Source organism: Uloborus diversus, chromosome 3 (genome assembly GCF_026930045.1).
Source record: "Uloborus diversus isolate 005 chromosome 3, Udiv.v.3.1, whole genome shotgun sequence".
Classification (NCBI taxonomy): Eukaryota; Metazoa; Arthropoda; class Arachnida; order Araneae; family Uloboridae; genus Uloborus; species Uloborus diversus.
Genome location: NC_072733.1, coordinates 134,401,708 through 134,417,141, shown reverse-complemented (window position 1 = coordinate 134,417,141; position 15,434 = coordinate 134,401,708). Strand labels below are relative to the sequence as shown.

Genomic DNA, 15,434 nt, shown 5'->3' with positions numbered 1-15,434 from the left:
ACGTGCCCCGTCGGCAAGTTTGGATTTATTTTTAAAGTGCAACGAAGATTAATAACTTTTCTGTCCATACAAATACAATTCTGAAAAAAGGATAAAATTCTGTTAATTTTAAAATATTTTTTTGGTTCTTAACTAAGTATATATTTATTCACAATAAGCTTCAAAATGTTCAACACGAAATTTACTCAACTTGGTAGAAAACAGATTTTCCTATCCGCATGCTAAACCAAAGATCGACTGATGCTCAAAAACTTGTGCGAATATTTGCTAGGGAGCAACATCAATCTGGTATGACTGTTGGCTCTCCAGTTATAACTCGTTTTGGAAAAAGGGCACTGCGTAAACGTGCCCTGGCCTACCCTACTTATGTCCGTCAATCCATACCATAGTACGAAACCACGCAGTGGCGGCTCGTGGTAGGGGACGGAGGGGGCCCGGGCCTCTCACCTTTTTCAGACAATATTTCATAACTTTTTATTTATTTTCCTTTTTTTTTTTGGTGCTTGAAACTTAAAAAAATGGAATGTATGTGTGGGAGGGAAAAGAGGGGGGGGGGGTTCCAGGAAATACATTTTTTTGATATTACTTTGTTGCATTTCCCCCCTGAAATGCAATGATTCCTCCTAATATTCAACTTTTCCTTTAAGAGGGAAATTAAAATTTGAACTTAAAATTTTCAATATTTACAGCTAGTTGACCCCCGCCCCGTATTAATTCTTTCTCTAATTTTTTTTAAAGTTTGTCTGAAAATAAAAGTCTCTCCGAATCCCCCCCCCCCTAATTGAGGTGGTTGCTTGGTGAGCAAAAAGCTTCCCGCCAAACAAGATAAAAAATTTAAAGCATCTATCCATATTTCTGAGGAGTTAAAGGTGGGAGGAGGTTCTAACGGAAGTAGGTGTGATGAAAGAGGAGAACAGGGAGGATGATAGTTTGGCAGATACTTGACGGGCAAACTAGATATCATGACTTTTTAAGGCTGAGGGTTTTTTGGTTTAGGATGAATGCCTTCCTTTTTGTGGGGAGGAGTTCAAGGTTTTCTTTGCGGGGAAACTTTTACAACAGGGTTGCTTTTGCTGAGATATCACATCTTTTTGCATTGATATTATTACTTTGTGTGTATTTTTAGAATTGAAGATTTCAGGTCATAAATATTCAATTGAAACAACGTTGTTTGTGTTTTTAAGGAACAATAATGGCAAGCTTAATTTTACGTCATGTTATTTTCTGACCAGTAAGATTCTATGTTCGTTTTATGAGAATTGGACCGTTTAAATTTTATTGCAATCCTTGTAGCCTCTCTGTTGCAAAGAAAACTGCTAGGATAATAAAATACAATATTTTAAATCATATTGTTTATGAGTATTTTACAACTTCGCAATAAATTCTATTACAGCTTCTTTATTTGACGGATTATTCAACATTTTCATGAAGTTATTTATTTAATGTTTTACAACTTGGGGGCCATTCATTAATTACGTAAGGGTCCCGAGGGGGAGGTGGGTTGGAAAAATTTCTACTTACCCTTACTTTGGGTGGGGGGTCAACCATATGCTTACGTAATATTTTCCGAGTCGATATTTTAAATTAGAAATCGTGCGATCTAGTGGTTTCGCAGGGACCACATTTCATTTGCGTTTGAAAGGTAAAAAACGTATTAAGATGAGCTGATTTTTCTTTGTTTTACAAAGAATGATAAATGTAAAATATAATAAAAGAATCGCGCTGGCATGTTTTATTCTTAATTAGTATCGCATCATAAACAAAAAATGTCGAAAAAACATTAAGTCTAGATTCCAACGTCTTAGTAAATATTTCTTTACACGAAAAGGTTTAATTTAAAAATAGTGAATTTAATAACGATTGCAGTGATGTAAGATTCGTTATTTTATTATTTTGAAAAACGAAATGGAATCTTACGTAAAAATGGGGGGGGGGATCTTACGAATCCTTACATGGGGGAGGGGGTCAAAATTGCCAAAATCATCCTTACGTAATTAATGAATGGCCCCTTGCGGGCTATATTAATCTAGCTTTTCAGTTTTTATTTAATGACTTCTTTTCTTAAATCGCGGATCATTTTACGTTTTATGGGATAATTTTAGTTGTTGGGTGACTTACCTTTCTTTTGATGGAACTCCTTGTCTTGTTTAATACCTAGTTTTGTTTAAAAGTTCACTAAAAAGACAAACTAACGTATGTTATGACCAAGCAAAATAAAAATAATAAACCCTAAGTCTTTAAAAATTTTAAATTTAAATGTGTCAGAAGATGTATGCAACTGTACTTTATAAACAAATCGCAGATATCACAAATTTGCACAGCGACTGCGTATGAGCGTTGACTTAGCTCATTTCAAGTCTTGCTTAAATTAATTGCAAAAATTTTGTCTGTTAACATATTACTGCAAAACACGGATATCTACACACATATTTCATATATTTATATTCATAATGTGTTATGTTTGTGAAAAAGGCATTGATTTAGAAAATAAGCAAACCAATAAATAAGTGCTATTTTTCGCTTTCAATTATAAAGTTAGATGTATCAAATTCATATGCGTACAGTTACATATAGTTTCGCCGACATTTAAAATTTCTTCTCCCTTAAATATATCAAAACTGAAAAACAGGAAGGAAAGAAAATTCGTATTGGTGAAACAGGGGGGGGGGACTGTATTCTAATCTCATTCATTAATGTTTCTCTGCTTAAATATAAACAAGCATAGAATCTTAAAACAGAAAGCCCAATGAGCTAAGTCCGCGCGCATGCGCAGTCGCTGTGCCAAATTTGTGATATCCGCGATTCAACGTCTAGTTGCAACTGTTGGATCTGTTTTATTAGTCTTGATTGAATTTCATTTCCAAAGACAACTTTTGAATAATTGTTAGATTTTAGGTCTGTTCTAGCCTTGCAACTGTAGTTAGAGATTAACAAACCCTATAAACTGAGAGTAAGTTCACATGAATTAGAGCCCTTCGTCCACTACAAAGCTAAAGATAGCCTTTAGACGGTGAAGAACCATGAATGAAGGAGATTTAAACATATTGCTTTGAAGCAATCTATATATATATTAGGGTGGTCCTTATTTATGAAGTTGTAGATATTTTACACGACGCCCCCTTAATTTGTTCCATTATACAAATAAATGATCCATACAAAATTTTAAGTCAATCCATGAATATTAACATGTGCCCCTAGGGGCCCCTTTTTTGAGTTTCAAAGAAAAAAAATGCGGATTTTCTCATTTTTATGTAAAAATATTCCTAGGTTTCATATTTAAAGTAATTTTGAACCTCAATAGATGTTGCTACTTCCAGAGCAACCATTCTCTCACTTTCATTCTGTAAAGTTTTACATATTACATAGGGTACATGCACACCAATGGCCTTGGGACAGGCATACCGCTATTCGCGCTCGTTTCAAACCGAGCGGAAGGGGAACATTTCCTTCCACCAAGATGGACACAAGGGATTATAAAGGCCATTAATAAATGGCCTAGGCCATAAATGAATGATTTTTGACAACAACAAATTGCCTCCTCCAGACTTTGGGGGGTGTTGATTTAGAAAATTTTCTGTGTATGTAATAGGTGTGGCAAATAGGGTCACTAGGTTTCCATGCTATAACTATAAGTAATGACAATTATATTTTAATTCGCTGTTCTTTAGTTATATACTTAAATGTTTATGCATTCTTATAATTTAAATCTTGAAAAGTCTTCGATTACCCTACCATAAAAATAAACTCTATTTTCCATATCTAAAATATAAATTAAAAAAAATTCCAGTTCGGAATAATGTAAAAATCTATACTTTAAACTGTCTTCTATTTCAGTACATAGTCCTTTATTATCATCAAATTCCTCTTGCAATTCACAAGATTTAGAAACCGAAATGGGTATCTATCCTAACCTGTTGAACCTTTTTTCTATATCTGGTCTACCACAACGCAAAAAAGCTTGACAACTATTGATATCTACTCGCATTTCATCAATGTTAGACAAATGCCATATTAGGGACAAAGATGCTGCTCATTTATAAACAGCCTATGTAGATGCAGTAAATTTAAATCCAAATAATCTTATGATCAATCGTACATCCCTTAAGAGAGCAAGAGAAAATCTTCGAGAGGTAAAATCAGATTTCATGAATTAAAATTTAGACTTTTTAGTTATTCCCTGGGATATAAAGCTACATCCAGATGTAACTGGAAAAAAGCGCCGATAGGCTTACCATGATAGTTTCAGGTCCCAATGTTGAATAGCTACTCAGAATTTCTGAGATATTTCTTCAGTTGTATATGATATCTTAGATGATTGCTCTTTATTGCTAATTGTTCAAGCTGTAGTGTTTTATACAGCGGCTTACAATACCGGCCGTATAAATTGTGCTTGTAATTTTTTAGAGCAAAAGCTGAACGATGATATATTGCATTTGTATTGCTACAATCATGCACTTAAAATCGTACTGCAGAGTGTCTTTAAAGAAGTTCTTGCCTTTCTTAGTTCTAGACTCGATATTCCATTATTTAGGCGCTTCAAAATTCAAAAAGTACACATACCACTTAAATTCTAAAAGAAGAATTTGATGACATATTATTGTTTGTTGGAAGCGGTATTAAGAAATATTACGGAGAATTCTCATAACGTGTAATAATATTTCTTGGTGAAGTCCTCCCTCCTACAGGGATATGTTTTCGGCAATCTTGAGCCAGATGGGTGGAAAAGGAATTTATTATTTGAATATTTATATGTTTAGGAAACAATTTAAATTGACCTTACATGAAGAGAATGCACGTAAATGCTGTTTTACAGTTAAATGTTGTATGAAGATATAGTTTTTGGCAGCAACCCATTCTAGGCCTTTTAAATAAATATAAAGTCTGAAAAACCTGCAGCGTACAAAATGATGACAAACATGCAGCAGAAACAGTGATTGAAAAATTCATAAATCACTTATGATACTTAAGGGATGAACTAGTAGCTTTGTCCGTATTGGATGAAGGAATTAAATTTGAAGATAGGAAAAGACTACTTAAAAAAAAATGCTTGCTGAATAGGAAACGTGTCTGATGACTGTATAAAAAATTTCAAATAACAGTACATGATTTGGATTACTTTCTTAGTAAAGATCTTCCTCTTTATAGAATCAATTACAAGTCAATAAAACTGTTTGATAAGTTACAAACTTCCAAAAGATGTTTTCCTATTTGATCCTGATTCATGGCAAAATGAAGGAAGCTATTTAAATGGAAGAGATATCGTTAAAATGTTGAAAGTTGTGAATGATACAACTGAAAGAGGAGCACAATTAATCGAAGAATTTCACAATCAATTTACCAAATATTGTCACAAAAGCAATTTACTATTTTACAGACAGTCCGAAAAGCGTACGATTAAGTTTCTAAAGCACTATTTCATTCTTATTCAATATAAAATCTTTAGACGATATGAAGTAATTAAAAAGATTAATTTTAGTGCTACCTCGCTGCAAAAATATTTTGCAAACATAGGAGAAACGATGTACGGGGTCTGAAGTAAAAACTCGTAGATTTGTGGGAAAATTATCAAAAGTGTTCAAGTTCAACGTCCTAGGGGCACGTGTTATTATTCACCGATCGAGTTCAAATTTTGCACCGATTACTTTTTATTATAGTGTCACAAAACTAGGGGGCGTCACTTGTTGAATTCCGAAAAAAAAAATTTCCCATATGAATAAGGACCACCCTAATATATATATATATATATATTTAATTAATGGCGAGTATATTTAATTTCTCTCGTGTCCGATGATAGTAAAAGAACAAAAAAAAAAAGAATGATCGAATATTCAAACAGATAATTGGTTTTGATCCGCACCAAAAACTGGGAAATTCAAAGTTATTTTTTTCAAAACGCTCTACAAAAAAATGTTCTCTTATGTCCTCTTAGAAATTAATATTAATTAGTTATCAATGGTCTGTAGAAATACCCTGAAAAGGAATTAATTAGCTGCGTTAACCTGCGAACTTTGGACTTAGAGCCCAAACAAATCGAGAAAAATCCATTATAACATGCCTGAGTAAACAAACCCGCGTCCCTTGATAAAGGTATCAAGTCTTAAACCGCGTTATAATCGAAACCGCGTAAAATAAACCTGCGTAAAACGATTGTCTACTGTACAAGTTTCAACATTGAGAGATTTGATGAGCAAATCAAATCAATCAAATTGATGAGCTTGTTTCCCTATTGTGCCCTCCCCCCACCACCCCACCTTAAAAACTATTTTCTAGCTGCGCCACTGCTGTGTGTTGTATGTACATGAGTGCATATATTGTCAAAATATTATTTTTTTAATTCAAAAAATGTTTTCCCATTGTTACATAGAAATTGTTACTTGTTTTAAGTTACTGCTCATGTAGTTTTATAGAAAATGTGAGAAGTTATCAATAATTTGAAGAAAATAAAGATTTCGATTTTTTTTTCTTTGTCTGCAGAAAAATTTTGTATCTGGCCCATGGAATAATGTGCAGAAGGGTGCACTCGCATGAGAATCGCTGAGAATTTTTTTTACTACCTAGTTTCATAATTTATTTATTTTTGCTTTTTAAAAATTTAGTTTATCTATTTTTACCTTATTTATTTTAAAGCGAATACTGAGATATACAGTGAAACCTGCGTAAGTTGACCACTTGCGGTGCACTACTTTAGTGGTTAACTTAAACAGATGGTCAACTTATAGAGGTTGAATTATAAGAAAAAATCAAACTCTGTGCCTGAAAATAGCGGTCAACTTAGACAAGCGGTCAACTTAGACAGATGGTCAACTTAGACAAGCGGTCAACTTAGACAGATGGTCAACTTACAAGGGTGGTCAACTTTACAGGTTTTACTGTATTTTCATCTTTGTTAAAGGGTTTTAATTTATAATTTTTACATATTTCTCTGATAACAATATTTTTGCACTTTTGTAAATTGGTCTTGCTTAAAATAAAATTAATTTTACTCATTCAAAATAATTAGGGTCTGGTGGGGTAAAGTGGTCATAAAATCGTAGGTTTTCAACTTAGGTGGATAATAAAAACAATAAATTCTTTAAACACTTCAACTTTTTTTGTTGTTATTTTACATTGCACTATTAAAGAACACGGTACATTGCATTTCAGGAAAAAAATATTGAATTTAAGTAGTTTTATAACACTTTCATTTCCCTTTGTATTTATGACCACTTTACCCCATGGGATGGGGTAAAGTGGTCATAGTTTAAAAAAACAGCAAAACCGTTACAAATAACACTAATTTTTGCATATTTCGGTTATTTTTATAGTTACAAGTATATGTACGAGTATATACGGGTATACACGAGTCTACTATACGTGTCGTGTAGACATGAGTAAACATGTTCATATATGAATAGATACATGTATACATCAGATGCATGCACATGCCTACTCAAGTATATACGTGTATACACGAGTGTATACACGTATATACTCACGCATGTATACGTGATTACCTATAGGAGTGTATACGTGTCTACACGAGTATATACGTATCACGTGTATATGCGAGTAAAGCGTAGAAAAGAACATCATATGCGTGTTTTGCGCTTGTATCTCGAGTATATGCGTGCATACCTGAGTATATACGTGTACAGTCGACGTATATACGCATATATAAGTGTACATACATACTTATACGAGTATACACGAGTTAATTCGTGGATATATCCAGTGCGTGTTTGTACGTGTCTACTCACGTGAATATATATGAAAGCACAAGTATATTCGTATGTTTACGTGTAAACACGACTATATACCTGTTAGATGTATATACGTGCATTTACGTGTATACACCAGCACATGTACCCACGTATATCCACGAGTATATCCGCTAATATACATGTATGCTTACAGAATGAATCCAAGATTTTTTGCAAAATCTAAGTGGTGTGAAAGGGGAGGATAAGAAGCAAAGAATCATAAGGAACTTATGGTCGCTGACGCGCTACATGCACAAAAGGTCAGAAACTGACGTTAGCAAAACAGGTTTGTTACACAAAGATGATTTTACCCGACATTTTAGTTTTTAAGACATATTTAGAGCAGTTGTTAAAAGTTACGGCCTGTAGTAGTTATAATACACGCATCGCAACGAAGGTGCAGCGACTGATGAAAGTTTTTCAAAAGTCTCGTAATTGCAACAGAGTGATTGCGATGCATGTATTACAGCTGCCGGCCGCAAATTTCATCAATAACTTTAAAATTTTCTTAAAACCTAAAATGTTGTGTAAAATTGTCTTTGTGTAATAAATTTGTGACATGTTTTGCATCCATCAGTTTCTGGCTTTGCGTGCATGTAGCGCGTCAGCCTTGAGTTTCATTCTGGATGTTTCTTAAGATTCTTGCTTCTTACCCTCCCGTCTAACACCTTTTAATAATTTGACAAAGAGTTTAGACTCACCCTGTATACATGTATATCATATGCTTGTATGCAAGTGTCTACTCGAGTACGTACGCGTATATACGTGTCTCCCTGAGTATATAATTGTTCGTATATATACGAGCATATAAGCGGGAATATACGTGTATAGTCGAATGTATATCTGTATAGATAAAAAATATTTGCATGTACCCAAATACGTGTTTATTGGTGCATTTATGTGGATACGTATATCGTGTATATGCGTATACATACGCATATACTCGTATATTTAACCTTGTTTATTGTAAAAACAATACATATTAAGTGAAATTAATATTTAATTTATATCTGCCTTATACTTAAAGATTTAGTGACTTTAGAAGAACAATATTCGTTAAGCCTAATATTATGACCACTTTACCCCATCTTATTTAAATTGTTCTAACAAATTATTCAAAATAGATTCAGCTAACTGCTAATGAGTAAGAGTTCTTGAGACATGTAGGAAGCTTCCTGTGCAGTCAATCTGTTCATAATTCTAACAACCAAAATTTCCCAAGGAAGTTAAAAAAGGTGTTTAGATTTTAAGAATTTTCATATTTACACATAATATTTTTTTTACCAAATAAAATTTTGCCAGTTGTAAAATTTTGTATTCAAAATATAGTTTATAAATGCACTACCCTAAAATAAAATTTTCACATTTATTCGAACATTAATTTCCAAGCTATAGCCATTTATTTGAATTATGACCACTTTACCCCATTGACCACTTTCCCCCACCAGACCCTAGTTATTAAAAGATTAAACATAATATTACTATTAAAAATATTAGATTAATATTGCTTTTTAAAATTCATTTATTATGAAAAGTCTCCCCTGCAGCCCCTTATTGGTCCTGCAGGGGGAGGCGTACTGCAACGCCAGAAAGCGTACTGTATGTAAACGTGAGATTAATAATTTTTGTGATGTATTTTGTAGCTTTTCCCAATCTGATTTTTAAATTTTAGTTTTGAGGTCAGGGGGTGAAAGTGCACCACCCTGGCGGCGATCATGGACATAAATATGAGATTAATATATTTCGTGATTTACTTAGTAATTTAAGCATTTTGTAGCTTGTCTCTTGTTTAAAGAGGATTTAACTTTATTGATTTAACACAAATAACTATTTCGAGAAAATTTAAACATTAAAAGAATATTTAAAACAAATTCTTTTTTGTTTTCAAAACCCGACGGGGTGGGGGGGGGGGGTAGTGCACCCATGATCTGGCCCCCTCACTTTTTCAAGGCACGAGCCGCCACTGAAACCACGTTATAAATGATTAGCATTATTTCATTGCTGGTGCACCAATAATTCGGTAATTTCACTTTTAAAAGGTAGTATTTTTGAAAACTAATAGATGCTTCCACTTCCGCCATTAAACCAGATGTTAGCCTTTCCATCTCATTGGTAGTCACACTGTATGAATAGATTCCAATTCTGCATTTGGCCATGACAACGTAATTTCGTAAAAAAATAATAATAATAATAATATTTATTGACCAGTTCTAAAAGAGCGCGAGTCCCAACCTTCGTATGCAGTAAGCAAGCGTTTTTACGCTCTCCTGATGAGTAGTGAAACTATGATTCACGTTAGCCTGGCTTTAATGTTCAGATATGGCTTTGAGGTACAGACCAGTCACACAGATAAAAAGGCAATATGCCCCGTCATACCATGACTTGTTATTTTCTAGTTCTATTTATATGTGGCATATCAAGTAGTGTTGCAGTTAAATGATGATGATTACCTGGTGCAGTGCCCGAGTTAAAATCATGCTGTCAATAAAATGTTTCAAAGCATTTTAAGTTATTTCTTAAATACGGAGTAATCAACATTTCAGAAAATATTTTTTTTAAATAATAGCTCAAATTGTGTATTTGTCAGTTGTTTTTTGTATTCCATTCCATTACTTTAGTTTATGTTAGTTTTATTTTTTTGTTTCACTCTGCGGTAGCTTTCAATTTTCTCTCAGCATCCTACTCGAATAAATCTCAACTCCGTATATGTAGCATAGCAATGTGCTACATGTACGGGCTTTTTTTCTCTTCAGAATGTAACATGGTTAATGAATTGCAAAACTTGTTTTGTTTTTAATAATTATCATGTCGCACCTCATATTTTTCAATGTCTTAAGTATAATTAATTAGGGTCATTTGAGGTGAAACATGGTTTCATTCGCTAGCAAACAGTCACGAACACCAATTTTCTATGCATAATTACTTTTAGTGAGTGAAATCTAACACAAGGCACAAAATTTTATGTATGAACCATTTAAAAAAAGGGAAGGATCTGAGGATAAAACTCACTGACCTTACTACAGTTAAATCTTGATCGTGCAAAGAAATATAAGGGAGGGCGGCCCAAAGCGTGTAGATTTAACAAAGAACGATCAAAATTGCTATTTTCGGCATTTTATCGAACAAATTTTGGTTTTATTTCCTAGCACGTATCATAAACTTAAAAATAAAAAGCGATTTGGTACACAAAATTAATATTTAATTGTTAATTAAATATTAATTTTGGGTTAAAGTATAATTGTGATTTGGTACATTTCTCAGTCAAATATGAAGTAATAAATGATTGAATCAACTAACGAGGCTAACTGACACTATAAAAAATTTAACAAAAGGTTAGATTTTTAATTTAAATTGGATAAGTATAAATCAGCACATTAGTTTAAAAACATAAAGAAATAATTGATTAAATCAACAGACTAGCTAACTGACATCATAAAAATAACTTTTTTTATGTTTACTTACCCTATTTAAATAGAAAATCTAAATCTGTACATTTGCTAAAAAATATAAAGAAAGCGGGTATGCCCGCTTTGCCCTACCCGCTTTTCCCGAAAGCATGTTTTTTATTTCAGACATTATAATCTGAAAATTAAAAAACAAAACAAAATAAAGAAAATGACCAAATATATATTCAGTAAATTACCGCCCATTAGCCAGGGAATAGTGGAAGAGGAAAAAAAGAAAGCATTACAGAAAGAAAAACTGGAGAAAAAGAAAGCAAAAAAATCGGAGAGGCTAGAGAAAATAAAGCGAAAGAAGATGAAAGATTACAAAAGAAAAGAGAGAGAGAGGGGCTGTAAGACAAATTAAAAAGGAAGAACGTGAACTTAAAGCTCTAAATCTATGTAAACAGAAAAAAAAACTTAAAGTGTATCAAGTAGATTCTGATAGTGACCAACTAGACGGAGATTTGGAAGAAGAACTTAACAGAGAGTTGAACAAGGACAGTGATGGTGATATATCTGTGAGTGACTTTATTATTGATGAACTAGAAGGATATGAAGAAATAGGTAAACTTGAAACTTGCCCTGAGATAAAGAGTCAAAATGAAAGTAGTTCTGTTGATAAAGATGATGGCAAAATTCATGGAACTCAACTAAATTTACTAGGTGATTTAAAAGAATGGAATTTAGATGAACTCAAACAACAATTGAATAAAGTTCAGTATCATGTTGAGTTAGAGAAATATTATGCTGTATATTTTGAAAAGTGTTATTATATTGGGAGAGTTTTGACAGAGAATAAAACTGGAACTGGATATATGTTTAAGTTTCTTCACAAGGCTGAAAACCAAAGTTTCCAATGGCCAAGAGTAGATGATATCTCAGAAATTAAAAGGCCATTTATATTTGCTGGTCCACTAAATATTATAGGAATTGGACCATTCACGTTGGCCTCAAAAACATATGCAATGATTTCTTTAATGTACAAAAAACTTAACAAATTCACAAATGACATTTTTGCACTGTTTCCTTTATAAATTGTAGGTTATATCATCTTTTTTCATGTATCATTTTTAATTTTGAAAAATGTTCTAATTTGTGGGTCATAATAAATTTAATTTCTTAAGAACCTATTGTCATATTAAAACTAAGAATGTAGCTACTTGCAGTTCACAATGTAAATTTTTCATCACAATTACCCTGTATGATAAAGCACTAAAATAAGTACCTATAATTGGCAGTCATCACAAATGCCCCTCAAAAAGTCATTAGTGCCCCAGTCCCCGGGCAAATGTGAATTTTTTAAATCCTTTTTAAAAAGTAACACATTTTTAACCATAATTCAAACGTGCACCCACAAATAGCATATTATGTACATAAATATAAAGTACATCACCTGACAGTTTTTATTTTAACACTTTGCTGTAAATAGTTTTCCAGTTAAAAATAATCAAAGATCAACAATGGATTTTTCAGTCACAAATGCCCCACCTTACCCTATATAATTGACAATTTGAAAAAAATATGCTTGTCTTCGACTAATCAGAAGTTACAAATTCAGTTTTTTTTTATAGAAATATATCATTTTTTATTTTCAGCCTGGCTACGCCACGTCGCTCCGCCGATGCTTCGCTGGGACTGATTGAAATTAGTGGGTATTTGGGGTAACACGACATACGTATGGATCGCCGTTTGCACACCATATGGCGGCACACGAATGTCTACCCACTTTGGGCGACCTACCCGCTTTGGACCACCCTCCCGTATTCATTGTCGGAAGAAAAAAATTGCAAATCAAAAAGTTATCCATTCAACTATGTGTTACTTTTTTTTAAATTAAAAGCCGGTAGTTTTTGAATTCAGAAACTGGGACCTCTACGATCACCGAGACATTCTATGCAAAAAGTGGAGTATTAAATTTGATGAAAACTAATTTTAACTGGGAAAATAATTGGTGGCAGTCAACAAATTATGTATGTTTCGTGTTTACTAGCGTTTGAAGCAGATTTGGAAAAGTATGCGTCATGCTTTCCACAGCTATCCAGTCACAAATTTAATCTGCTGTTTACAACATATCAATTTGGCAATTATGTTCATATTGTATCTTTTTTTCCTGATCATGAAATCATAAAAAGCATTTATTTATTCTTCCAAGTATTTTACAATGTATTACTTTTTTTTTCTTTTTTTTCATTGCTTCTTTTAAAGCAAAACAAGATTTTCGAAACAAACGATTGAAAAATATCTAAAAAAGTCTATGCTTCTCCTTCCTCCAAACAAAATAAGTCAAACTTTAAATTTTACGAAATAAAAATTTAGTTATGAAGTTGTAAGTATATTACATAAACTTCAATTAATTTTTGCTTTGTTTGAAATTTGCTACATTTTGCATGATGACAATGCTTGGCTAAATTTGGTACACAATAAACAATACACTGCCCGGAAAAGGTAGGTGGCTTCATTTACGTTTTCTAGTCATTTAAATCTCTGAAACGGATAGGAATGAATACTTTTCGATCGATCAGAAATAGTTTTCAAGTAGCTTTTAGTTGTCAGGGTTGATTTAAAAGCATATCGAATTTTTTACACTATTGATTAATAAATCTAGCGATCAAATCTTCTCCTTGTACGGCGTGTCTTTTCCGGGCTCGGCGACGATATATTTTATTTAATTTTATTGTTAGGTTTTTTTCATGCTGAAATTCAAAAATGCCAGAATTGTTTTGTCTTTTCCATCCGAAATGCAAATAAGTAATAAAAACACAAGTAATAATAGAGAGAGTAAAAGAAAAAACACCAAATTCACATATGAGGTAGTGAGAAGCAAAGGGATGCAAGTGGCAAAATTAAAAATTTGGAGATAAACAGTACAAATGGTAGGTGAACCTCTCCTCTGTCTTGGGGCAAAAGATTGTACTAGGAGCCCTGGTAGCTGCTGCTATACAGCATGATTTAGAAAAATATTTCAATGAAAGCATACCTAGGGTCTGATCTTTAAACGTGTTTTACTCGAAACTTAAAATAGTTCACTTGCATCCCTTTGCTTCTCACTGCCTCATATGAACTCGAAACATTACTTTATGCATTTAAAACTAGAAACAAATACCCCAAGTGACATAAAAGCTATAAACTATAATAGGGGAGCCTACCGGTCTATTACGCTTGTTTTATGTAGAAATAAAAAATAAGTTTAATATTTAGAGCGAATTGTATTAGATAATTAATATTTGCGGAAAACCTAGGAAATCACCTGTTGGAATGAACCTACATTCGTGACAAATACACACACAAACACATACACCTCTACGTTCCTATAAGTTTGCTATACCAATTTCAGCCAGGCGTTGTATCTTCAAAAATGTAGTGACTTTTCCTTGCAACATTTCTCTCAAAAATTTCATCCTTTATGTTTTTACTATATCAAAAATATTTTCGAAGCTATGTTAGCCTAATAAACAAGCCAACTAATTGCCCCATTCATTAAAACCTTTAATTAGTGCATAGAATTGGTGAAGTTCGCCAGAAAGTAAGTAGATTCTCCTTTTCTTAATCTTCCAGTCGTGCAGTCTTGGAAATTCACCAAAGCGACGGCATGGGGGATTTGGGCTCTCCCAAATGGCAACTGGTCGTCTGTGTACTAGTGGCTTTCGTAATCCTCTACATAGCTCTATTCAGAGGAGTTAAGTCGCTTGGGAAAGTAAGTAGTGCATGTTGCATACATATTTCAACCACGGATTAGTGGAATGTTTTGCATGAACTGGTAATTCTTTACCCAATTATAATTTGCATGCTTGTAAAAGTTGGTTGCAAAAGATAGCTAGCTCTAAGAGTTTTGAGAAGTGAGAGTAATATTATTTACTAGTTCATATATTTTAATATTAATTTAAAAGTACCTGTTAGCGTTAAAAAATATAGATATGTATTAGTTTTTAAGATATTATTTTCGAAGGAAGAGAGATTAAAGACATTTTAATCATTTTAGGTGATGCTTTGCATGGCTAAAAGAGAATGAAAATATTTTGCATTATCAACAATGTATTATTTTGAGTAGAATTTTTAGCGTGCTTAAAACAAAAGTAAATACCAAAACAGTGAAGTTTATTAAATGATAAAAGCTTTAAAAACTCGTAGTATGAAAAAATTACTCGTGTATATGCCTCGCTTTGTGAAAAAATATTTTTGGTTGAAAATTTACTATAACTTTTCAGAATATTTTTTAGTAATAAATTGAAGAATCATATAATTAACATAA

The 15,434-nt window shown here is 32.8% G+C and overlaps 1 protein-coding gene across 1 annotated transcript in view; it reads left to right on the top strand.

Moving 5' to 3' along the window:
* Nucleotides 1-15,434, top strand: part of LOC129218952 (sodium-dependent dopamine transporter-like) — a 144,292-nt gene that overhangs the window by 88,089 nt on the left and 40,769 nt on the right. The window contains exon 5 of the mRNA XM_054853272.1: nucleotides 14,741-14,879. Coding sequence (XP_054709247.1) covers nucleotides 14,741-14,879 — 139 coding nt within the window. The remainder of the gene's footprint in view (nucleotides 1-14,740; nucleotides 14,880-15,434) is intronic.